Source organism: Staurois parvus, unplaced genomic scaffold (genome assembly GCF_062004578.1).
Source record: "Staurois parvus isolate SC_StPar_1 unplaced genomic scaffold, SC_StPar_1.0 ptg000839l, whole genome shotgun sequence".
Lineage (NCBI taxonomy): Eukaryota > Metazoa > Chordata > Amphibia > Anura > Ranidae > Staurois > Staurois parvus.
In genome coordinates, this window is record NW_028318635.1 from 5025235 (window position 1) to 5051414 (window position 26180).

Sequence of the window (26180 nt, forward strand, 5' to 3'; positions counted from 1 at the left end):
GTCAGCTTTTAAATAGGAAAGCAGAGGGACTGGCAGGAACACCAGGGATCTCACACAAAGGAAGCAATACAAAGATAACAGGATACTTTTTTATACAGGTACATGGTACAGCAGGCACGTTATCAGGAATATGACATATTGGGTTTACATACAAGAATTTTTGAATGTCGAAGCCAAACTTGAACAGATTGAGCATGATAAAGATGCCCTGTACAATTATGCATCTTTCTGCAAATAGTTACAGCATTACATTTATTACTAGAATTCAAGTACTCTCTAATATTCGTTATAATTCAGGAAGAAATTAATTCTGCAGATCTTAGAACAGATCTTTTGCTTTCACATGCTTCTGTTTGCTTCTGCTTTAATGGTCTCATGGACAGTACACAGTAGTGCACCTTTTTTGTCAATGTTATGATTTATTTCATGAGTTAATGTGCTAATATGCTCTTGGATAAAGGTAACCAGTCATATTTGACCTTTTCTCATTTTTGAGTAGTCAAATAAATCTGTTATGATTTATGATCATTCTTTTGCACATTTACTGCCCATCTTGTATTTAATCAACCCCTTTCACTCTCTTGTTGGCAATATATACAGTTGGGTTTGGGTTCTTTCTTATTTTGGTTGATTATGTTATTCAGATACCTTATTTTAATCACCTGAAAAATATACTTCTTGCAGATTTTACAGAAGGTGTTGGGAGGCTGTAGTGGAATTATGCTTGGAACAGTAGCAGTTACTGCCTGTCAGTTTATGGAGGAACCAGGAACAGCAGTACAAGTACTGGAATCTAAACACCCTTACAACAACAACACAATATTTGAGGTAATTCAATCCATAATATATTACTGAAAAAGGATTGTGAAAACGTTTCCATGTAGTATTTCTGTATTCAACTTAGGCCTCATTCACACTGGCGTACTACAGCATACACCCATGCAAGGGCTGTGTTTGCCAGCATGAAGATGCACAAGTGTTCTGTTAATTCCCCGGCAAGCAGTCCCATTCATTTCCGTTTGTACGCAGTGGCTCCATGGACACAGCTGCTGCTCCCAAATTTACAACCATGCATGCGCGTGCAGGGCCCTGAACGCACACTGTCTGCATTTGTGGCCGTGCACACACAGAGATGTCAACGTGGGAGCAGTAGCTGTGTCCATGTTGATGCACAGCATGGTCATTTAAGAATGTGAACAAATTCAGATTTCATATCCTTTAAATAATATTCTTTGTAAACCTTTCACAAACCTGGGAAATGCAAACTGAGGATATGAAGAAAGTGCTAAAAAAAGCAAAGGTTACATAGTGAAAGCTGCATGTATATCTAGATCAGTATATCTAGAGATCTAGGCAGCTGAATTTATTTCCAATTCTTAACTTTTCATGTAGAATTCATTCTTGGCTCTGCCAGTCCTGAGCCATTCTGTTGGTCAACTCATGTTGCTTTAGGGCAGGCCATTGAATTGAATGGGCTGCTTTAGGCACCAAAATGGTGTGTGTACTATTTTCTTTTTTTAATAGTGCAACATGTTAGCAATGCACAACCATCAGAATGGCACCGCATCACACCAATGCACGTTCATACTCATCCTAAAACTATTTCAGAACCCAATTAAACAAAGGTGTCAATAATATTCTTGCTCATTTATTTGAGGAAACCTTTCCAGAGTTATTATTATTATACAGTATTTATAAAGCGCCAACAGTTTGCTCTCAGCGCTGTACATTACAATGGGAGACAGTACATGCGACAGTACAATAACAATGCAATGTGATACACGAGGGGTTCGAGGGCCCTGCTCCTTGGAGCTTACAATCTAGGAGGGAGGGGATAGTGGTACAGGAGGAAATAGCTGTGGGGGATGGAGTGGTAGAAAGAGTGGAGGAGGTCGGCAATTAGCATGGGGTGGGGAAGGCTTCCCTGAGAGGTGGGTTGTCAGGGTGCGCCTAATGGAGAGGAGAGTAGGTGATAGTCTGATGGATTAAGGGTAGAGAGTTCCAGAGGATGGGTGATGCCCTGGAGAAATCCTGGAGGCGGGCATGGGAGGAGGAGACCAGGGAACTAGAGAGAAGGAGGTCTTGTGAGGAGCGGAGAGTGCGTGTTGGGTGGTACTTGGATATTAGGTCGGTGATGTAGTTTGGGGCAGTATGGTGGACAGCTTTATAGGTCAGTGTTAGGATTTTGAATTTGATCTGTTGGGCAATCGGAAGCCAGTGGAGGGATTGGCAGAGGGGGGTGGCGGAAACGGAGCGGTTGGTAAGGTGGATGAGTCTGGCTTCCGTATTCAGGATCGACTGAAGCGGGGATAGCCTGTGGCGAGGTAGGCCAGTGAGGAGGGAGTTGCAGTAATCGAGTCGTGATATGATGAGGGAGTGGATGAGCTGCTTAGTGGTTTCTGGGGTTAGGAACGTGAGTTACATATATATGTGTGTTTGAAAAGTATTTGAACCCCTAGGATTCTCAAGTCATTTGAAGGGGAGATAAGAGCTGATTTGACTCCAGGATGTCTAAAAGATTCCCAGGTTAACCGAAGGAACTAAAAGGCCCCTCTTACTTTAGCTAATATCAGTCTTTGTGAGTCCTCCATATGAAGAACACTGAACAACCATGGTGTTTGTCAAGTTTGTAAGTAGAAACTCACTAAATCACTCATATGGACTACAAATAACATTGCTGTTCATCTACAGTTTTCTAAAGACCACATAAATAAATCAGAAGGCATTTGGAAGAATGTTCTGTGGATGAATGAGAAAAAATAGAAATTTATGGCTTTAATGAAAAGCTTTTTATTTGAAGAAAAGCAAGCCCTGCATTCCAGCAGACAGCTGAGTCCATGGAGCATCATGAATAGCCTGTGCTCATATAGAATCTTTAAGAGTCACTATTTGCAGAAACTTGGGTCCACCTCCTGTTTAACAAAGCTTAGACCTGGCAATAAACTGATCAAAAACGTAGTGTTGCACTGTGGTGTTTGGGATGGGGCAGGCCGCATAACCAGAAAGTTAAATCCAGCTGTGGAGACTTCTGGGGCTCTATAAACCAAGCACTGGGTCCTGTTTTATTGCCCTTGTCAATAGCCACAGGTCTGCAATATAAGCTGAAGTAAAGAAACCTTACTTGAGTTGCTGGTACAATATAGGAACCTATAGGATGCTAGTGTTTTTGTTAGTGTCCAGGGTACACTGAATGTACTAGTTAAAAGTCTAGCCTTTCATCTTAAGCTGCATTATTGGCCAGTGAGGCTGCCCATCAAAATAAGCCAAGTAGTGAGGTGCAAAGAGATGTGGAGTTATCCCAGGAGGAAATCTGCTCCATTAAGTGAATTTTTTTTTTATTATACAGGTTTTATATAGCGCCAACTGTTTGCTCAGCGCTTTACAATATAAATGGAGACAATACAGCAACAGTACAGTTCAATACAAGAGGGTTAGGAGGTTCCTTCTCCTTATTCTAAATAGCACCTGTAGTTGTAGAAAATATGCTGCAAAGATGGTAGAGGCATTGACATGTTTCCTTTTTTTATATAATTTTCAAAAAGGTGGCTATACCACCTATCCTCTGTACTTGTTATTATATATGTGAACCCTTACCGTCTAAAATGAGCCATTCAGTTTAACCACAAGCCTACAGGGCACTTATACCCCCTTCCTGCCCAAGCCAATTTCCAGCTTTCAGCGCTGTTGCACTTTGAATGACAATTGCGCGGTCATGCAACACTGTACACATATGAAATGTTTATCATTTTTTGTGACAGATAGAGTTTTATTTTGGTGGTATTTAATCACCTCTGGGTTTTTATTTTTTCTTAAACAAATGTAAAACCAATGAAAATTTTGTTATAAAATTAGGTTTTGTTATAAAATTAGATTTTGTTATAACATTTTGTAAATAAGTGATTTTTCTCCTTCACTGATGTGCGCTAATGAGGCTACAGTGATGGGCACTGATAGGCTGCACTGATGGACACTGATGAGGAGGCACTGGTAGGTGGCACTGGCACTGGTAGGTGGCACTGATGGGCATTGACAGGCATCACTGATGGGCACTGAAAGGCAGCACTGATACATTGCACTGATATATGGCACTGTTAGGCGGCACTGGCAGGCACTGATAGTCGGCACTGATGCGCACTGATAGATGGCACTGACTGGCACTGATAGGCGGCACTCACTGGCACTGATAGGTGGCACTGATTGGCATTGATAGGTGGCACTGACTGGCACTGATGGGTGACACTGAAAGGCAGCTCAGATGGGCACTGATATGTGGCATTGATGTGCACTGGTAGCACTGATATGTGGCACTGATGGGCACTGGCACGAGGCACTGATGAGCACTGACACAATGGACACTGACAGGTGGAACTTCTGGAGCTACACTGATCATCAGGGCACACTGATCATCAGTGCCCTGATGATCAGTGTACATGTCCCCTCCGCGGAAAGCCGATTACCGGCTCTCCTCTCCTCATGAGCTGTCAGCGTGACAGCTCGAGAGGAGAGAAATGCTGATAACCGGCATTTCCCTGTTTACATGTGATCAGCTGTGATTGGACACAGCTGATCACATGACTGAGCCGGCATCTTCGGCTTTTTCCGTGATCGGTGATCCACTGTGTCCGAGGGACACAGCGCACCGCCGATCGCCGCGCTGCACGCTCCCTGAGCCGCGCATGCGTGGTGAGAATGGCTTGACGTCATATGACATCCTCCCAGAACGAGAGAACCACCTTGCGTCCGTCATATTACTATATGGCGGGCGGGAGGTGGTTAAAATAGAATCGCAGGGCAAAGCATTTGTGTGTGTGTATAGTGTCTTTTGTCTTATCAACATTAAACTTATTTTGTGTACAAAAACCCACTAAGTTCTCTGTAGCTTGCCAATATGCAGACTCATCGCCACCCCTTAATTCAGACTCCCTTAACAAAAAGATGTTCATTACCAAAAATGGTATAGTAGCAATGTCCTATATTGTAAGCTCCAAGGAGCAGGGCCCTCCTATCCCTCTTGTATTGCACTGTATTGTTGCTATACTGCCTCCCGTTATATTGTAAAGCGCTGAGCAAACTGTTGGCGCTATATAAATCCTGTATTATAATAATAATAATAATATATACTAATGGTCCTGCTACCTACAGTAAGACAGAACTATCATAAAGATACCAATGTTACAAAGATGAAGTCCTCAAACACACGCATTTGTTCCCATAGATGGCAAGTGAAGGTGCATGCTGAATGAGCCCCAAGGGAGTGTAGAACAGTTGTTTAAACTCCAATATCAAACACAACGCCTATAGCCACAACAAACATAAAATACAGATAAAAAATGAGAATATACACAAGGGGGAAAGATCCAACATCACTACCCAAAGCACTATCCAAATATAGAGCTCCAGATCTGACCAAGTTCTCTTACCCTACATGCAAGCTGGGTGCTAGAATGCCTCAGGCACTCACTGGGGATTGGGGCCACAGCATGTCAGCTACCACGTGGCTGACTTAAATATCCCTTCCACCCCACTGGTGACATCAGACGGCTGCGGACGGCCAACTCAGACCCCCGCACATGTGTGTAACCATCCACTGGTAGTGTCGTCACGCGCCTGGTCAGTGGCACACCGGAGCCATTTTGGAAGATCCCGCTGCCCAAACACTGTTCGGGGTGGGTCCTCCACAATTCACTACAACAACCAAACCAAGCAACGTGACCTAACTGGCCGCAAACCAATTTGAAAACATTGAGGTTGAACTTAGATGAAACTCAGAAGGGTCGCTACAACAGGAACATCGCCCTGGAAGCCCCCTCAGGAAAACCTCTCAAATGTCAAAAATTGTGAAAAATACACAGTATAAACAGCGGCCAGTACTAAAATGCGTATTTTTGGGGGAACAGCATTAAAGGGTCATACCAACTACAGAAAAGGCCTATATACCACTATATTAAGCCCTGGAAATATCATTGCTGCCACATGCAAATGCCAGTATTTATCCATTGTTTGATTAATCTGCCTCTGTTGACCTGAATACTATGTTATTAGCCTAACACTTTGTTGGATTTCAATTTTTTGTTATGAATCAGAACTTGTTTATCTTGACTATTGGCCCGATGTTTTTTTGAGGCACATTTTACTGTAGCCATGCTCCATCGGGTGCCTTTGCAGGGCCTTTACCTCAGTCTGAAAATACTCCTGTCTAGTACAATCTCTCTTTAGATGAAGATAATGGCTATATGGTATACTCAATACCAAAGGTGCCGGGTGGGAGCTGGTGGCATGTAGAATCGTTATTCCAAAGGAGGTTTTCCTAAAGAGAGTGAAACCTACGCTACCATCTGCATTGACAAAGATTTGAATATCCAAAAATCTAATCAACTGTTGGTGGCAGTTCATTGTAAACTTGAGATTGTATTTGTCATGTTTCAAAATTGTCATGAACTCCTGTAGTTCAACAAACAAGCCTGTACAAATCATGAAAACATCATTGATAAATCTGCTCCAAATCAGCACCTTACTCAGGCTTTCCTGAAGATCCTTTCCCACCAGGTACAGGTTCGCATACGATGGGGCACAACAGTTCCCCATCGCCACTCTCTGCACCTGGAGGTAGTGGGAGCACTCAAACATAAAGATATTGTTCATCAGAACAAACTGCAACAAATTTAAGATTAATTTATTGTACTGAACAGCCGACACACCCTTCTCTGAAATGAAGCCCTCCATAACCCATCCCCCAAACTCATGGGGGATCGAGTTGTAGAGGGTCTCCACATCTTACAACCACCAACCATGCCCCCTCAGAGATAAAAATCCCATCAATTAGTAAATCCATTGTGTCCTGGACATACGAAGTCAAAACCTTGATGTGCGGGTGCAAGTAATCATCAACTATTGTCACTACAAAATAATTGAGCACAAATTGCAATTTCTTTGCAGTAATTTCACACATTATTTACCTGCCACAATTTCTTGCTCTGCGCCACCAGTAAAGTTTTGAGCCATTGACAGCAACTTAATAGCTAATAAGTATGTTTTAATTTATTTGGTCATTATTGTGTAACCGTGTATATGTATTTTCTGAGCATGATGCTATTATTCTTCAGGACAAAGTCCACATCCCCGGTGCAATTTACTTGTCAATCAAATTTGATCCAATGTGTAACACGGAGGAAGGCTGTGATGAATTGGTAATCTCAAGCTCCTCTGATTTTAAACAAGATCTTCATAGATTTAGTGGGCTTCCTAAAAAGTGGATAGACTTTGAACTTCCTGGTGAGTATGACTATAAAGATGTGTTTATATAATACATTAAAGCATTTAATTGAAAATCAAAGGATTTCTTTTTTTAACATAATAAAAAGTTTTGATCACATAAATGAGATATGAAGTGTAGATGTTTAGCTGAAAGGATTAAAGGGGACTACCATTACAGATACCCTAAGGGCTGAGTTTTTCCACCAAGCCCCAAAAACTCGCACCAGCAAGAAAAAGGTGTCCATGAGAGCAAATTCCTCAAGAAATACTGCAAAGGGCAATGCCTTTGCAGAACACAGGGGAAGCTAAAATTGTGCATGTAGTCTCCTTCATTTCTTTTAACACTGCTTTACAGTTGGAGGTCATTTTGATTGAAATAGATGAGGAATTTCTGCCTTTTGGAGACCATTCATACTGCTTTGCTGTGGTAATATGGAATGGTGTGCTGCTTCATTATGAATTGCACCCCAATTTGCTTTAAAAATGCATATGAGCTTCATATGTGCTGTGCCACATAAAACATGATGTCCTGTGCATTGTGCTGCTACTATAAATAATTTACATATGTTTCATACACACGGTAATATAAGATTTAAATGATAGTAATGGATACATATATACAGTGTATAAAGGTTTCTGATGATTATTGGAACAGAAAACACTTAAAATGAAGGTGATGCGGCTCCTTATTTTCTTATTTAACATGTTTTGTTGAAGTTTTAACAAGTACAAAGTAATGTAGATAAATATATAAGATAAATAGATACACATACTCAGTTCAACAGTACAATGCCAATAAAAGGTTCACATAATAATTTTGGAGTATCAAAATAATATGTGACCCTATTCTAATTAAACTAAATACGGTTAACAATATTGGGCGGGATATCCTGTGGCATTTCAATTATGAAATTTATTTGGAAGACATTTTGATACTACTTTACACATTTAGCAAAGTAAGATTAGAGTTGACCTTAAATAGGGTCTTAAGTAGCTTCCTCCTGATTTAAAAGAGTAATAAAGACTATGGAAAGTCCAGTAGGACTAGTGGGTGTGGGGAGGTGGGGGGTGAAGGGGGCAAGATGGCAAGAGGAATCCCCTATCCTTAAGGGGTTAGCCAACCTTCTGGTAATTATCATAAGCTTGGGGCTCTTTGATTAGGTTGTGAGTGGGCTATCCATGGGCTATGGTTTATTTGGTGGCATAAAATATAAAGATAATTATTTTTCCATAGGGTCCTTGATGCGGGTTACAATGGAAAAATGTGTGTATTAAAGAATAAGCCCTAATTCAGAGCCTTCGTGCTTCGTACATGACCACCAGATATATAGCATCGTTACCTCCACAGCCTCGCATGGTGGCTTATTTTCTAATACACAGATGAACTTCAGTATTTCCAGAGAAGAAATCAACCAACCATGAATATGTTATCTTTTTTCATAATAACTACACAAAGCAATATGGCAATTAAGCAAAACAGCAGCAAAGTTACAGAGTGTTCTTAGTTCTTCCATGTAAGGCAAATAAGTTATTTCTTTTGGGTAACAGCTATCAATTTGTTTTGTCCAGCATTTATAATGTATGTTTTTCTTTTCTGAAATACAGGCGATACCTTATTCTATCGGTTTACATCTGATATGAGCTTTACAGAGTGGGGTTACAAGTTTACTGTGGCTGCAGGACATCGAGGACGATTTCAGACAGGTTAGCTCATTTTTGTGTAAAGGTAGAATTTCTCTATATGAATGTGGCATCTTATCAGGTTTGAAATACACCAGAGTCTCTTTTGAGATTTCCCCTCACTTTTGTTTGACACCCATCAAATAAGCAGAAATAAAAACTTGATTTGGGTTCTCTTATCATTTCTGTTCAAAAAATTTAAAAAAATCTTTTACTGGTATAAGATTTTAAAGGTAATATAAAACCTTTCTGCAAATTTAATTTGCCTGGCTCTCATGCCAGGTCATCAGCTTTAATAATTTAAGTCCCCCAAAAAACTTGGCTTTACTGGTTATGTGCTTGTTGTGGCTCATTGACTCAGAAAACACTGTGGTTTATATCGCAATCTGTATTGGCTTCTTTTGAACATTAATACCTTATTATGACATTTTTTATTTAATGTATGATTGAGGCTTACATGTCTGCACTGTAGATGTGACTAGTAGAGGTGGCCTTCTGTGCCTTTTGTCTTTACCTAAGTAAATGCTATTGTTTGTGTATGGAATCCTCAGCTCAGATAATCCCCTGGGAGGAACCTGCATTGTTAGAAATACAGGAAAGCAATTTCCCCCACCACAGCATGAAAATTAATCATGTTTAATTAGTTTGCTGAAAACATTTTAGTTTTATGTCTCACCTTGTAAGGTAACTTATTTCTTTGTTCTAAGACTTTTATTATTTCCTCTGTTAGGGTTTGAAATTCTAAAGCAGATGCTGTCTGATCAGAGAGTTGTGCCTCACCTTCCGCTGCCCAGCATATGGGAATGGCAGGTGGATGTGGCTTGTCGGCAGACAGGCCACCAGCGATTAAAGGCAATCCACTTATTACTAAAGCTGTTACAACTTGGTCCTGTAAGGTATGAAACTTCTTGAAACAACTATGATTAAAAATGGCCTTGGATTTTATTCTCTGTACTTTTTCCCCAAGACAATGTAATCTAATGTCTGCATTGTTAAAGAGAATTGCTTGTATTTGTCATATATATGTGAATATGATATTCTAAATCTGTTAACATTTCTTTTTCATTTATTGTGGGACACATTAATTCAGAGACTGTTGGGGTACACTGCCACCTGCAAAAGGATTAGGAAACGAAACAAATTGTGGGCCAGCCCAGGACACTCTCTCCTACTCCCAATGTGTTTGTTTTTTTTTGCTAGTGACCTAAGAAGAAGGATGCCTTTTGTCCACTCTGTTAAGAAATGTCTAGTTTCTCTTATGTTCATTGACGGACACAGCATCTCCTTCTTATCCATAACAAAGTAGTGTTTTATAGCTACACCTACAGGAGTAGAACACTAGGCAGAAAAAAATGACTTGGCACCTCCTATGGGCAGTCCTTTCTGGTTATAAAACCCCCTCTCTGCTATAGGACTCCAGTCTTTTCTGCCTAGTGTCTTGGGAGTATGTACGTAAAGTTTTCCTTCCTCTTTTTATTGTTTGTGGAAGTTTGTGTTCCTTTGGAGATCTACTATCAACAGACGGGCTGGATAATCTAGATTCAGTTGTCACCCTAGTTTGACCAGTGAGTGCTCGCAGACCGCCAGCTCTGCGCACGGTCAGCCGCGACTATGCTCCATGGAACGGGACGGCCAAACAATTAAATGTCTCACAGGGACACATATGACCGGGCGCCTATAGTCCGTGTCACAGTCTACCCTTGGCCAACAGCCCCCCACTTCGGTGGAGAGGAGGATCTGTTACGGGAGCTTCACCCGCATACTCCTCTGGATTGGTAAGTAGTGCCCCCTCCCCTCCTTCCCAGGACGCGGTGTGGGGTGGCGAGTGCTCCCTGGGGTGGTTGGTCCTACAGGCTCCCCTATCACCCTACCCAACCCCCCCCCCCCTTCTCCCCATGCAACAACACCCTAGATAACCTGGTGGGGAGGTCGCGACCAGTCACTGTGATGGTGTGGGCTTGGGCCAGGTGCCTGTGTGTTAACCAGCCCCTGGTAGTGTCTGGCCACCACTCAGCCTGCCTCCCCTTCCCTCCTGCGGTGCAGTCTGGGTGAAACTGGGGCTAGGGCTTTGCCCTGCGTTGGGGGGTTGCCTGTGCTGTTTGGCTAGCCTACCTTGGGGGGCGTGGGCTGCGTCGCCCTGTGGCTCAGACGGCCGTCAGCCATGATACTGTAGCCACGGTGGCCATTTTCCCAGTATTTTCTGCCGGCAGCCTCTAATGTCTGTTGCGGTGGCCATTTTGTTGGTGTCTGAGAAGCTCAGGTGACGGAGGCTGGCTGGGGAAAGTCCTTGGCTGCCATTTTCTCATAGCCCGCTGCCGAGAAATCCTTTTGCACCTCTGGCTTGTGGGGGCACTGCTCGGATCGTCTCTTGTGCAGGAAGCAGTGATACGTGGGCACCTTGGCAGCTCCTGCTGGTGGTGAGTCCTCCCTGGGGGTCTCTCTCTCCTGTTTACCTTCTGGCACTCCCTAGGGGTGGTCTTCTGGACTTTGCCCTTGTAGGGGTCACCTTTTTGCATTTGTGCCTATTGGAGGGGCTGGTCCCATGGAATCCCAGGAGCATGCTGCATCTCTAGGGCCCCCCCCTGGAGGTCTCAGGTCCCTCGGTTCCCCTTGACACATCGGTCGTCTTGGATTAGTTTGTGTCCCGTGTGGAGGTGGCGGGAAGGCACAAGCTGTGCAAGACGTGCCCCCTACATTCGTCCTCGGACGATTCTGAGACCGAACCGGATCCGGCCTCTACAGATCCTGATGACGCATCCCCTGATTCCTCGGATGAGGAGGATGGGTCCTCTGCCTCTGTAGCCACACAGGAGAAGGCATTGGCAGCGGCACTTACTGCTTTGGTGCGTGAATTACTAAAGATTGAGGACTCTTCGGGGGCAGCTGATGTGGTGCATGTCCCCTTGTGGTGCCTGTCCCCTTGGCAGCCTTGGCTCGGGCATCTGCGCATCCTACGTTTTGCTATTGGGGATGCACATTACCAATTTGGTCTAGCAGCACAGGTGTTTACCAAGGTCCTAATTTCATACGAGAGCTTTGCAGAAAGAAATCCTATCAAAATGGAAAATGGCTTCCGTCTCCTTGAACATTAAAATTCACCTGGAGCGGTTGACGAGGGCCTTCCTTCTTTGGTGGATGAAGTCTCCTGCTTATAGACCGGGCAGTCTTTCCTTCCCATTCGCTGGACAGTGGTCATGACAGATGCCAGCCTGTTGGGCTGGGAAGGAGTCCTGGGGTCGGACTCAGCTCAGGGTCGCTGGACTCCACAGGAAACGTGCTTACCCATCAACATCCGGGAGCTTCAGGCGATCAGGTTGTCACTGGCACATTGGACGGACCACCTGTCGGGTCTGCTGACCAGGATTCAGTTGGACGAAGCCACTGCAGTAGCGTATGTCAATCACCTGGGGCACTAGAAGTGCAGCAGCGGTGCTAGAGACATCTCACATTCTGCAGAGGGTTGTTCAGGCTCTGTCTACCATACACATTTCAGGCCTTAAAAACTGGCCAGCGGATTATCTCAGCCTTCAGACGCTGGATCAGGGTGAGTGGTCCCTACAACTGGAAATATTCCATCAGCTCTGCATTCGCTGTGGGACACTGGACATGGATCTGCTGGCTTTACGCCACCTCAAAAGGTTCCACGGTTCGTGGCAAGATCGTCAGATCAGCTGGCAGACGCAACAGATGCGCTAGTGGCACCGTGAGATCAGTACACTCTCATCTATGCCTTCCTACCCCTCCATCTGATTTCTCATCTACTACCCAGGATAGAGGCCGAAGGGATCCCAGTCATCCTTGGGCTCCGGACTGGCCTCGTCTGTGGTATGCCAACGTGGTGTGATTGGTAGCGGACTCTCCCTGGGAAGACCTACTGTCTCAAAGGCGGTCTTCCACCCTGCTTTACCATCACTGGCTTTGATGGCGTGGCTATTGAGGGGCCAGGTTCTGCGGGACAGGGGGTTGTCTGGCTCAGTGATACCGACTATGTTAAAGGCCTGTAAGTCTACCTCCCGGAAGATTTATCATCACACCTGGAGAGCCTGTATTGGTTGGTGTGAAGCCTTGGGGTTCCATCTCCATTCCTTTGTTGTGGCTCGGGTGTTGGCCTTCCTTCACCATAGTGTGGATCATAAGCTTGCTTGAGTATGATCAAGGATCAAGTTTCTGCTCTGGCTGTTTTCTTTCAATGACCCTTGGCTATGCATTCTTTGGTTCGTATGTTCATTCAGAAGGTTTGAAATGTGGTCCCTCCCATGCGCTCCCCTTTTCCATCGTGGGATTTGAATTTTGTGCTGTCGGTTCTTCAGAAGCCTCCCTTTGAGAGCATTCGGGATATAGCCCTACTTTAAGTTTCGCAAAAAGTTACATTTCTTTTCACAATCACTTCTGCACGGCGGTTGTCAGAGTTGGCGTCTTTGTCCTGTAATCTGCCTTATATGGTTTTGCACAAGGACAAGGTGGTACTTCGACCTCCCCCTTATTTTCTACCAAAAGTAGAAAAAAGATTTTCTTTTGAGGTCCTTCCTTCCCTGTGTTTGGACCAACGAACCCTGAAGAGGTGACACTGCACTACCTGGATGTGGTGCTCATGTACCTTTTGGTAACAGCTACATTTCGGAGGTCCGATTCTTTCTTCATTTTCACGGAAGGTCTGAAGAAGGACCTAGAAGCCTCTGTTTCTTCTTGGATTCGACAGACAGTTGTACAGGCCCTGTGCTATTAACGGTGTCGGGAACCTCCCTTTCTGGTTACGGCGCTCTCCGCTAGGGCGGTTAGTGCCTCCTAAACGCTCCAACATCAGGCATCTGTTTCTCAAGTTTGCAAAGCAGTGACGTGGTTGTCTGTGCACATGTTTACCAAGCTCTATAGGGTTGATGTGTTGGCATCTTCTGATGCTAGTTTTGGCTGCTGAGTTTTTCAAGTGGCTGTTTGGAGTTCCTGGGCACCCTCTTTGAGGTCTTTCGGAGTGTTGGCTTGTTGCCCTGGGTTTTTCTTTCTCCATTGATCAGTTTGCCCATCCCTTATTATGGCACTGCTTGGGGACATTCCTTCTTTGTTATGGATAAGAAGGAGATGCTGTGTCCATCAGCGAACATAAGAGAAAATGGGATTTTTTTGCACTCGCCATAAAATCCCTTTCTCTAAATTCATTGACTGACACAGCACCCACCCTTCTGGGGAGATTTCTCCTTTGACACTAATGTAGAAAATGCATGGAAAGAAGGCACCTCAAAGAGCAGTATTGGCAGTTTAATTCACATACAAGGTTAAAATTACACTTACAAGAAGTCAGGCATGACAGGCTCATCATGAAAGAGCTTTCTGCGCACGCTCCGAAACGCTTTACCGGCCCCATCTTAAGTCACTGCAGGCGTATATGCCCCACGCTGGCTTCGGAAGTGTGACAGTCGTCATGGTTCCTACATTCCTGCTTTCCATAGGCCCCACTGCCGCTGGATTGCCGGACAGCCCCTATCCCACATCACCAGGAACCTTTAGGGATTACTACTATGATGAGCCTGTCATGCCTGACTGACTTGTATCTGAATTAAACTGCCAATGCTACACTTAGAGGCGCCTTCTTTCCATGTTTTTTCTACACTAGAGCTTTGTTTCCAATTCTATGATGAGCTGCCTCAGTGTCTTTTTGGCTTCCCATTCCCTGATATCCATTCTGGCACTACCCTAGCAGCATTAGAGGTATGATTCCAGCAGGAGCTCTCTCCTTTGACACTGTTTGTGACTAATTGGAGGCCTATAGCAGAGAGGGGGTTTTATACCCAGAGAGGACTGCCCATAGATGGTGCCAAGTCATTTTTTTTGTGCCTAGTGTCCTAGTGTTATGGATAAAAAGGAGATGCTGTGTCCATCAATGAACTCCAAGAAAGGGATTTTATGGTGAGTACAAAAAAATCCCTTTTTTTTTTCTTAGCTACACTTTTTCTTCAATCAGAATTTCTGCTGCCTTGCTGCTGAGCTGGGCTATATGCAGTTATCCAGATTGGCCATTCCTCACCCTGATTTGAAGTGCTGTACCTGGACCCAGCTGGACTAAACATTGTAGGGCTTCTCTGGCATTTGACCTTCGGGGAACTGGGCTCTGCATTGTGGTGCTTTCCAGCCATACATGTGCTGGTAAATATAAGCTGCTGAACCATTTCTAGAACGTGGCATTGCTTTTGAGTGACCCTGTCTCTGAAGACGCTGTTTATGCTTGGGCTGTGTAGGCTATGCATTGGGAGCTACCTCACTACTAACTCAATGGGACTGTTAGAATTTCCACTTTCTGTTGGCTTTACCACAAAAGGGCTAATGCTGAAGGGATTGAGTGCTGGCATCATCTGCTGGGTGGATGGTTGTGCTTACTCTTAGCACTCTTTCCCCCTTTTCAGCATTGGTGAAGCACCTTCCTTTTGCTGATTCTGACTTTGAGACATGTGAATTTCTCCTTGGTTCATCCCTGCCCCTTTCCTACAGTGATTTGGTTATCTTTGGCTGCTTGACCCTACACTTGCTGCCCAAGCAGCTAGATTCATAAGTAGCCTAGGCTCAGATACTGAGCATGTTTCTTGTGGTGCACGTTGTCTGACTCTAGACACATGGGAACAGTCCCACTGCAACAGGAGGTGCTTCCAACTTACACTCCACACTCAGGGCTTCCATATTTTGGGATATCTATACAACCTCCTGCTGAGGAAACAGTTGGCGTTGGTTCTAGCAGGTAATGTTGCACTGTGCTCCCAGACTCAGACCTTCATTCTGGTTGTTCTACATGGGATCCTGGGGCTGAAGTTAGCCTCCTCTGAGGCATTCCAATTTGCCCAGTTCCACTGTAGACCCCTACAACACAACATCCTGTTATCTTGGGACAAGTCAGTTCAGTCCTTGGACAGACTGATTTGTCTGGCACCGAAGACCAAGTTGTTCCTGGCTTTGTGGCTCAGAAATCATTCTCTGTAGTCAGGAAAGTCATTCCTTCCAACATTCTGGATGGTCCATATAACAGATGCCAGCCTGTAGAGCTGGGGAGTAGTTTGGGGCACCTAGTAGGTGCAGGGTACGTAGACCTCAGAGGAATCTTGACTCTTTATCAACATTCTGGAACTTAAATGATGAAAAAAGGAAAAAATGTGCCACATCCCTAAATATAACACATAATCAAAAGGGCAAAAACAATAGAATGGGACTTTTGAGGCACACCATTACACAATAGGATTACATTTTATTTCATCCATATATAAAAAAAAAACAGATCATATTACAACATCAATTGTTGCAACAGCTTAGCATAGTAAAACATATATATCACTCATAAGAAGCGTCAAATTCAATGAGTAATATATCAGAAGCTGGCCTGAATCGTTTCTTGGACAAAGACCACTTCTTTAAGAGCAAATCTATACATCGAAATTCTAAGAAAGAACAGTGATAAAGATTAATACAAATGATCTAAATTTTAATAATAGACATCATCCCATTAGACAGTTCTAAAAAAAAAATTGTGCCCAAGGGGGAAAAAAAGGGGGGGGGGGAGGGAAGGGGGCAGACCAAGGGTGGGGCACCCAGTGAAGACCCGTAGGCAGGGTACCACGATCCCAAAATAAGATGAAAGAAAAGGAAGGAGGGTCTTCCCTTTTTTGAGGGGAATCTTGGTACCCTGCCTACGGGTCTTCACTGGGTGTCCCAACCTTGGTCTTCCCCCTTCCCCCTCTTGGGTACTTTAGGACAATTTTTTAGAACTTTCCAATGGGATGTTGTTTATTATTGATTCAATTTAGATCATTTGTATTAATCTTCAGCACTGTTATTTCTTAGAATTTTGATGTATAGAGTGGCTCCTGAAGAAGTGGACTGTATCCGAGAAACGTGTCGGACCAACTTCTGATATATTACTCCTTGAATTTGATGCTTCTTATGAGTGATATATATGTTTTACTATCCTAAACTGCTGCAACAATTTTAGAGAAATTGATCTTGTAATATGATCTGGGTTTTTTTTTTTTATATATGGATAAAATAAGATTTAATTTTATTGTGTAATGGTGTGCCTCAAAAGTCCCATTGTATTGTTTTTGCCCTTTTGATTCTGGAACTTAAGGTGATTTGGTTGTCCCTGCAGTGCTTATTATTCTGGCAAAAAAGATCATCCAATCCATATTTATTCAGACAATGACACAGCAGTTGCATGCATTAATCCTCAGAGAGAAAGCAAAAGTCTCATCATTGCAAGAGAGGTAGTACAGTACAGCGGATCCTGTCATGGGCAGAATTCCATGTTCCAGCCTTGTGCACAGTTTAAATCCCACCTGTAGACAATTGGTAGGCAGACTGCTCAGCTGGCAGCATCCAAATCTGGGGCAGTGGTCCCTAAACCCAGAAGTGTTCCAGGAACTCTGTCACAAGTGAAGAACGCCGGATGTGGACCACCTGACCTCCAGGTTCTAGGACAAACTGAACAGATTTGTCTCCAGGTACAGGGATCCTCTGATAGAAGCAGTGGATGCTGTGGTGGCTCCATGGCATAAGTACAACCTTATCTATGTCTTTCCTCCCTGAGAGGTTTGCATCTCCCTCTTTCTTGTCTGCTTTGTGGAATGGAGATAGGAGGCACTCCAGTGACCTTGAAAGCTCTGGACTGGCCAAGACAAAGTGTTGACATTTAGGAAGTCTACTTCCTGCAAAGTCTGTCACCACACATGGAAGGTATACTATACCTAGTTTTTTGTGAGACAGGGATCTTTCACCCTGAAAAATTCTCCTTGGAACAAATCCTGGATTTTTTGGAACACATTTTTGCAGATGGACCAGGACTAGCGTTTGGCTCTCACCACATTCAAGGATCCGGTGTCTGCACTTTCAAGATTTTTTTTTTTTCAGAGACTGCTGGCTTCACATTCTTCAATCAAAACTTTTGTGCAAGTCTTCCACTTGGCTTCCTCTGAGCACTCTCCGTGTGTCAGTGGGATTTGAATTTGGTTCTCTCAGCACTTCAAAAAAACACCTTTTCAACTGATCAGGAATATTCCATTCCAGTGTCACTCACAAGGTTGCCTTCCCTGTTGATATCACCTCTGAAAGGTGATTGTCTGGACTTGCAGCCCTATTCTGTAAAGAACCCTTTGCTGGACTTATACAAGGAGAAGGTGAAGTTAATGCCGAGAGTTTTATTCCTACAAGGTTAGTTTTTGGCCATTCATCCCCCTGTCCAGCTTCTGTTCATCAGGAGAGCTCCCTCCATTGTCTGGATGTATTGCGTTCTGTATGCTTTTGCCTCACAGCTACTGCTTCAATTAGAAGGACTGACGTTTTCCTGATGGTCTTAGTAAGGGAAAACCTGTTTCCTGCTTCACGATTTCTTGATAGCTCAGACAGACCATAATTCAAGCTTAAGAATTAAAGCTCAAGTCCCAAGACTTGTGCTCCAACTTTTCCTGTAAAGGCACACTCTACTATTATTTATTACAAGTACTTATATAGCGCCATCAATTTTACGCAGCGCTTTACATATATTTTGTACATTCACATCAGACCCTAACCCTCAAGTGGCGTACAATCTAAGGTACTAGATCTGTGAGCACTTTTTAGGCTTTTTGGGATCAGGCTACAGTTTCCCAGATTTGCAAGGCTGCTACCTGGTCTTCGCTCACATGTTCTAAGTTTCATAATGTTATTTTTTAGGCCTCATTCCATGTCAACTTTGGATGCAAAGTGCTCTAGGTGGCTCTTTTTTGATGGCCTTTTAGTGTTCTGTTGCCCACCCCTCAGTTGGATGGCTTTTTGGACATTCCAACAGTCTCTGCTGTGTCCCTCAATGAATGAGAAAATTGTGGATTTTTCTACTTGCTATAAATAATCCATTGAAGTACAGATGCTCAACACCTCTGTTTTAATGATAATGCTTTTGTTACTGCTTTACCACAAAGCAAAGAAATGCATGGGAGTATGAGGGGTTATCCTTGGCTGATGACAATGTTTTGTTTGCCTGTGTCCAATCCACCACAGGTTGCAGTATAACACAAACATCTCTAAATTCCCGTGTCACTCAGTTGATTCTAATAAATAGAATTTATGGTATACCATTATTTTTTTTATTTACATGTTACAGTTATAAATGTTTATTGGCTACCTAATTTGATCATTACTTATGAAGGCTTTGCTTCCCATAGAAGAAATGCCTTTTCAGGAAAAATGAATTTGCATGTACTACAAGCTCTATTTGAAAACTGAGAGCACAAGTACCAACTAGTACATCTAGTCCTATGACCCATTTGCTTCCTTGTCTAAAAAGTAGGTTTTTATGTAAACAAGTGGTTAGGACATCTTTTTGCTATTTTCTCATTTAGCTTTCTTAGACACCAAGAAATAAAACGCTTTGTGTTTGGCTAGGCCACATTCTCATTTTAAAACAGTTGTGCAATTTTTCTGTTTTATTAGGGACTGTGATTTCAAACTGCTGCGACCATTGTGGCCAGTTTTCACATCTATGGAGAGTACTGCTCATCAAGATGCAGCCAGCTGTGGAGTCCTCCTCCCCATACACAGAGCACTTACTGAATTATTCTTCATTGCAGAGAACCGTGCAAATGTAAGCAAGAGATTTCTTGGGGTACTGTTAATGCATAAGAAATAAATCTTGGGAAGTTTAAAAAAAATTAAAAATAAAATACTGCCAATGTGTAGGGTATTCTGGTATTTAAGCTTGCCTAGACACTCCTGTGCCTACAGCCCCATATGTATCTTCACTGTGAGATTAAGAGACTGATGCATGTGAACGTTTTGGAGGATTTGGTGATGTCATTGGTGTGCTGCTTCCTGTTCTTGCTGGAGTGTCTAAAACAAGGAAGCAAAGCCCGCTTCTACCAAGACTGGAGAAGAAAGAGAAGTGCGCCAGACTAAGTGCAGTATGAATATAAAAGTTTATTGCACACAAGATTATAAAAACTCACAAGAAGTGGGTAGATATCAGGCATCAATATATAAGGAGGAGGATGTCATCTGTGCTGCACCTCACAAATGGATGGCTGCAATGCCAAGGTGTTGCACGGCTGGCGCTGTAGGTGGGTCCCACAGGAGGAGGCGAGGATGGCAGGCGCAGTAACCGGGAGTCGCGGCGCAGATAAGAACCGGGATCCAGGGCAGGCACTGCTGATCTCTCACATCAGCGTGGGTACAGAGAGATCTTGCGCCAGTTGCATTTTTATTTTTGTCTTCTACCAAGACTGCCTCCTCTACATAGACACAGTACAAAACAAGTCAGTAATGGGGAAAGATCAGCTGAAGGTTACTTTTCCCTCTCCCTGTCTTTTGGGAAATTTTCCAGAGTTCAGTTCCTTTTTAAAGTGTAACTCCACCCAAAAGGGGAAATTCTGCTTGTTGGCACTCTCCCCCCTCAACTACAGTATTTGTAGCTGCTGACTTTTAATTTTTTTTTTCTGAGACTGTAACTCTGCTTTAATGCCATGCTGACCCTTTATTTCACTTTTATTCTTTTAAAAGTAACAAACAGGGTTGTTACATTTATTACATTTGGAACTTTTAAACACCTGAATATATTGTAGTTATATGTAGTAAAACAGTGGTAAGAATTTTACTTTTTCAGGACTACTTAAAAAGTCTCTTGTGTTTTTTCACTGCAGGAGCTTGGGTGTTTGCAAGATTTTCTCATTAGTTTAACCACAGATGAACAAATCAGCGTTTACACAGAACAGGTAAGCTGTGCATTATTTGTCAGTACCCAGCAGAATAGCCTCTTAAGTCTTGTTTAAGTTTTCTTTACAATATTAAAGTGTAACTAAAGGCAATTTGTTTTTAGTTTTAGATAGTGGAGAGGGATTAGAACATCTGTCAGGTTTTTATCGCTTTCTGTGCCCCATTAGGGAGATTCATTCTCTCTATTTGTCCTGTTTACTGTTATCGAAAGTGAAAGTAAAAGAAAATCCCAAATTTTGGGTTGACATCAGAATTGTAATAGAGTGGGAGTCTTCCAATGGGCACATTAATTCTGGTGACAAACTAGGGTTCCCTCACTTTGGAGGGATTTCCTCTCACTTCCTATTTTGGCTATGGGACAGGAAGTGAAGGGATATCTCTCAATGGGACACAGATGGCAAAAAAAAACCCAAAAAGCTGGAGGGGTTGTAGCCCTTCCTTACTCTATCCAAAAGGGAAAAAAAAGTTCTCTTTTAGATACACTTCAATACTTCATAAACTGAATTTGTAGCTTTGCTTAGATAGATTCAAAGGCTAAGTTTATCTTTTGTACAAAAAAAAATTAGAAAAAATAATAAATTGTGCATTTATAGCATTGTACCTGGGATCAGTGTGGTAGGTGCGATTTCAGGCTCCTGCAAACACTCGGTACAACTGTCTGCCCGTACCTCTTATACAGGCAGGCAGTTACTCAAGTGCAGGAAGAGCAAAGAACTACAAGGGCGCTCATCACCACTCTTCATAGTTTATTGCGAACTACGCGCCATCTGCTGTGGTGGAAGCTGGGATCTGTAGTTCATTCATTCACAGACTGCTGTACATGAATGATGTGGTTGGGTGAGTGGAGCCCCACACAGCTGCACTGTTTTTAAAATGTGACAGCAGATGCAGGTAGAGGGACCCCTGCCCTCTGTTACGGGGGAGGGGGGAGAGGTCAACTGCTGCACAGTAACATCTTACATGTTACACCCTAAGTACAATTGTAACAAGTTACAAAAGGTGAACTTATCCTTTAATTTTTGTGTCTAACATTGCATCCAAAGTGCATCAGAAATCAAAGTGTCGTTCCAGTCTTGTTCAACTCAAACAGGATGAGCTATTTTCTACAGGGTGTTAGGGCAATATACTCCACGCCCCAGGCCCTCAACCTCCTGCTTCATCAACCAGCTTAGATCAGAGTGGCACAAAATTTGATTTGTACTCTTTAATCTGACAGTTGTCACATAGGATCACAGGACAAATACATATAACTTACATCAGGCTGAATATGTCCTACAGCTGAAACCTATATTCACTTCAACCAGTACTGAGAAAAATATAGCGGCTGACTAGCTTAAAAAAAAGGCTGGATGCCTAGTTGCTATAGATCCTCCAAAGGCATCAGTATTACTGAGTCACTGACTCAGATCACGTATGTATGCGTATGCGTGACTCGCTGCATGCTTGTTGCAGGTCAGTCAAAGTATTGAAGCCACTGATTCAGCATGATACCCATGAAACCAGCATTTACAGAAGGACAGTCTAGATATTCTCAGTACACATGATCAGACATTACAAAGCAGCCTATCTTTAAGATAACTCCTCTGCATCCCAGTCATGAAGGTACGATCCCTGCTCTATGGGATTATTGTGTCCATGTAGGTAACATTTGGAATCCAAAAGAGAATTCCTCTCATTGCTGGAATGATTTTTTGCACTTTGGTTTAATCCATTCCTAAAAGTATTCTGCCCTGGAAATCAGCAAATGCAGACAAGGTTTCACTATTCATGTTCCTTACTCTTTTACAGGCACTGAAAAACATTGTGGCTATAAGCTTTGCCATCAACTACCCAAACAAATCGACGAGTGCATGGACTGCCTGATTCTGTGGCATTTACACTGGGTTCCCTAGGTTTACCCTGGGCTCTAGTTCCAGATGATGCTGCATGTTTTGTGGATTTTCACTTTTATGTAAATGAAGCTTTTCTAAAGCACACCAGTGTATTGAAAACTGTACATTTGCCTCTGAATACATGTGCACTTCCACCATGCTGAATATTAATTCAAGTGAGAATATTATGAACCGTTCCAGCAAAGTTTTATTTCAGTGTATCACAGCAGGCTTTGAATGCAGAAAAAATAGTAGTGTCTGTATAAAGCTGGCATGCCATAATAAGACAGGAGTACCTGAAGACTTGGAGTAGAGGGTGGAAGAAATGTATGTCATTGAAAGATTTCTTAAACTTGCAAGAACTTTTTAAAAGGAAATCCTAATTAGAAATAGTTCCCCCCAGAAATGCATTATAAAACATTTTGTTGTTGTTCATATTTTGGATTTCTTGACTTGATTGGTGTGTATTTATCACTATACAATAACTTCACAGAAACAAAAAGACTTATTTGCACTTAAAGGGAGGCTTTACATTTTGTTTTTTCTATAGAGAAATACATGTGTAAGAATTGCATGCTTACACCTTAATTAGGCAATGCAAAGTTCAGTTACCCAAAGCAACCAGTCATATTTAGCTTAATTTAGTCAGAACAGAAAAAAATGTTGGATTCTTCCGTCAAATGTATTTTTTCTGTTTGTGTTATAAAGTATGTATCGATAGGTTTATTTAATATTTTAGCAAAAAGGGAATGTGGTCATTTAAAAGAGAATTTGCTGTAATCTGTCACAGCATATCTGTGAATAATGACGTTGTATATGATGGAAATTGATGCCCTGTTTTAACCATGTGAGGAAAAAGTATTTTCTCTTGTTTCCAGCAGTTATTGCTAAGGTAGGTTTGCTCAGTAGTTATAAGTATACATTACTACACAGTGCAGACTGGTGTCTCAGGAGCAATATCTTGCTCTCATAGGCTAGATTACTTCTAGGCACAAGAAAATGGTACTTTATTCTGTAGTATTCACTAGCAGTTGATTTTTTTTTTTTAACCGGAAGTGATTTTTTTTTTTTGTTTTTTTAATATGGAAAATATTTTCTGGACTGTATTTTACTGTATTGGGTTTCAGGTAACCCAATTAAATCCACAAGCATTTCTGACAGAAAACTAAGCATGTAGGTGTTTTCTTTTATTATGGTAAATCATTTATTTGTACCATGCTGGTATAAGGGCTTGACTAATCTGAGAGAAGCTCAGCAGCACTGATGTGGTTTTGAATTGGCAATCTTCAAACGCAGTGTAGTAATCTATATGTCCTTCTTGGTTTTTTTACTCCCATCCATTCCTATTTCAAAATGCTTGAAATGGTGAGGGATGTGTCCTTTTCCTGCAAGTTTCATATGAAGCAGGTTGTTTCAAGTTTACTTTCTGTTATGTGTGTTGCTTTCACAAAACTAATACGGCTTGTTCAGTAAAATGTCTAAGAAATCTTTCTTTTAATGTATTCTCCACAGTGCTATAACATTTACAGTCTGGAGTTAGTGGTTGATCTTGGATTTCAGTCTTTTTGCAGCTTTTTTTTTTTCCTCTAATCTGTATCACGTATGGACTGATGGCAGTCATTTGTGAGTTAACCCAGGGCTCAAACAGTAACCCTGGCAGGAAATAAAAAAAAAATTAAAAAAGCACCATATGCTCTAATATTGCACTGAAATTGAGGTCCCCTTTTCTGTCTTACCACTATTCTGCCCATTAAACACTGCATACTTTGTGCCAGATTTGTACTGAAACAAAGGCAACAGGTGCCAAATGTTTCAAGTGGAGCAGTGTTTCACAGCCAGGGAGGTTAGGTTCTACATCAGAAACTATTACCATTGCCCACCCTAAGAAGCAGAATTGGGTGCACTTTATTTCTGAGACTAGAAAACATTATCTAACAACTCGTTAGTATAATCTCTCTGAGACCTGCAATATGACTAGACCCTTGTAATCTGACAGAACATTGGCTAAGCAGACATAATATCTACTCCAAGCAAAGTCATTTTAGGGTGCAATAAATTTGTGGAATGCAACATATCTTTTATGTGCCTGTACTGCAGTATGATTGGTTGTAAACAGATTTTAATTTTTTTACACCTTTGTATATACTTTATATAAGGTATTGGTTATTTAATTTGAAAATGTTTGCTGAGAATTGACAGCTTTTCTTATTAAGAGCTCCAGACAGAACCTGAGGCCGGTAATGCTGTGGTGTTTCAAATCTGGCCAGTATCCTGTGTACCCTGTAAGATAGGAAGAGATTGCACTTTTGCTGCACTGACTTGCTAGTAATGTAAGCTTATTTTTGGTCATATCCACTGAGGCTCCCAGCACACAATGCATAACGAGGCGACTGTTCAAGGATGTGTCAGAAACATCTACTTCTCTGATATGGCCATTTACCATTTAATAATAAATTGCTGGCTTAATGGTATGCTGACAAAATGTGCCTAATATATACAATTTAATATGTAAACAAACACAAATACACTGTACTTAACATTGTTTTCTGATATTTTCTTTACACATTTTAAGAAAATATTTTAATTTTTTTGTTAAGGGGTTACGACTTTTGTTATTTGGTTGTAAAGAAGAAAATATAGTATATTATAAATTTGACATGTAAAAAAGTTATACATATGATCTCAGTATAATGTGCAAATTATGAAAATATATTGTAAAAAAAATCACTAATAAAATAAAGTGAATGCAAATTGTCTCCATGTTTAAATTTAGCTTTTAACAGAGTAGTTCTACTGGGAAGCTTTTTATAGGACCAAATACAAAAACCAACACATTTTGTGGGCACTAATTTGGAAAAACTAGAGACAGAAACAATTGAGTACTGTCCGTGATACTTTTTTTATTTGCACTAACATACAATTTTGGGGACAAGCTTTCGGGGAGTTTCCCCTTCTTCAAGGTCCAAGCAGTACCATACAAATCACAAAGTTTTAGCAGAATGTTAGAAGAGATGGAAAAAAAAGGCTACAGATAAGATACAGCAAAAGCAAAGGGGGGGGGGGGAGAGAACCCTCACATCACAGAGGGAGTTAAGCTTGAGCTGATAGTTATAAAACTGTTGGATAATGATTGAGGAATCCCATGTCCAAATTCAGGCCGTTATCTCTTGTGTCAAATAGAATTATGATTCTTGGTTCAAAAGTTTTTCTTTCCTGAATGGATTTGAAACTTCCTGTAAGAACTAAAATATTGAGGTCTTCCATAGTGTGGTCTGGTTGTGCGAAATGGTGTCCCACAGGTGTGCAAAGGTCCGGATCATACAGCTGCACCTCCAGTAATGTTGTGTACCTTATACAATGCAGAAAATGTAACAAAGAATCTTATGTTGGCGAAACAGGACAGAAGTTGCAAACAAGGATGAATTTGCACAGACATACCATCAAGGAACATAAAGACGATGACCTTTGCACACCTGTGGGACACCACTTCGCACAACCAGACCACACTATGGAAGACCTCAATATTTTAGTTTTTAAAGGAAATTTCAAATCCATTCAGGAAAGAAAAACTTTTGAACCAAGAATGATAATTCTATTTGACACAAGAGATAACGGCCTAAATTTGGACATGGGATTCCTCAATCATTATCCAACAGTTTTATG

General features: G+C 42.0%; 1 protein-coding gene across 1 annotated transcript in view; it reads left to right on the forward strand.

The window, feature by feature from the left end:
* ZZEF1 (zinc finger ZZ-type and EF-hand domain containing 1) overlaps positions 1-25268 on the forward strand; it is a 293759-nt gene extending 268491 nt beyond the window's left edge. Inside the window, exons 49-55 of the mRNA XM_089655409.1 lie at positions 685-828; positions 7104-7272; positions 8860-8958; positions 9665-9830; positions 19372-19522; positions 20574-20645; positions 22435-25268. Of these exons, the coding sequence (XP_089511535.1) occupies positions 685-828; positions 7104-7272; positions 8860-8958; positions 9665-9830; positions 19372-19522; positions 20574-20645; positions 22435-22509 (876 nt within the window). The 3' untranslated portion in view covers positions 22510-25268. The remainder of the gene's footprint in view (positions 1-684; positions 829-7103; positions 7273-8859; positions 8959-9664; positions 9831-19371; positions 19523-20573; positions 20646-22434) is intronic.
* Positions 25269-26180: the final 912 nt, after the last annotated feature.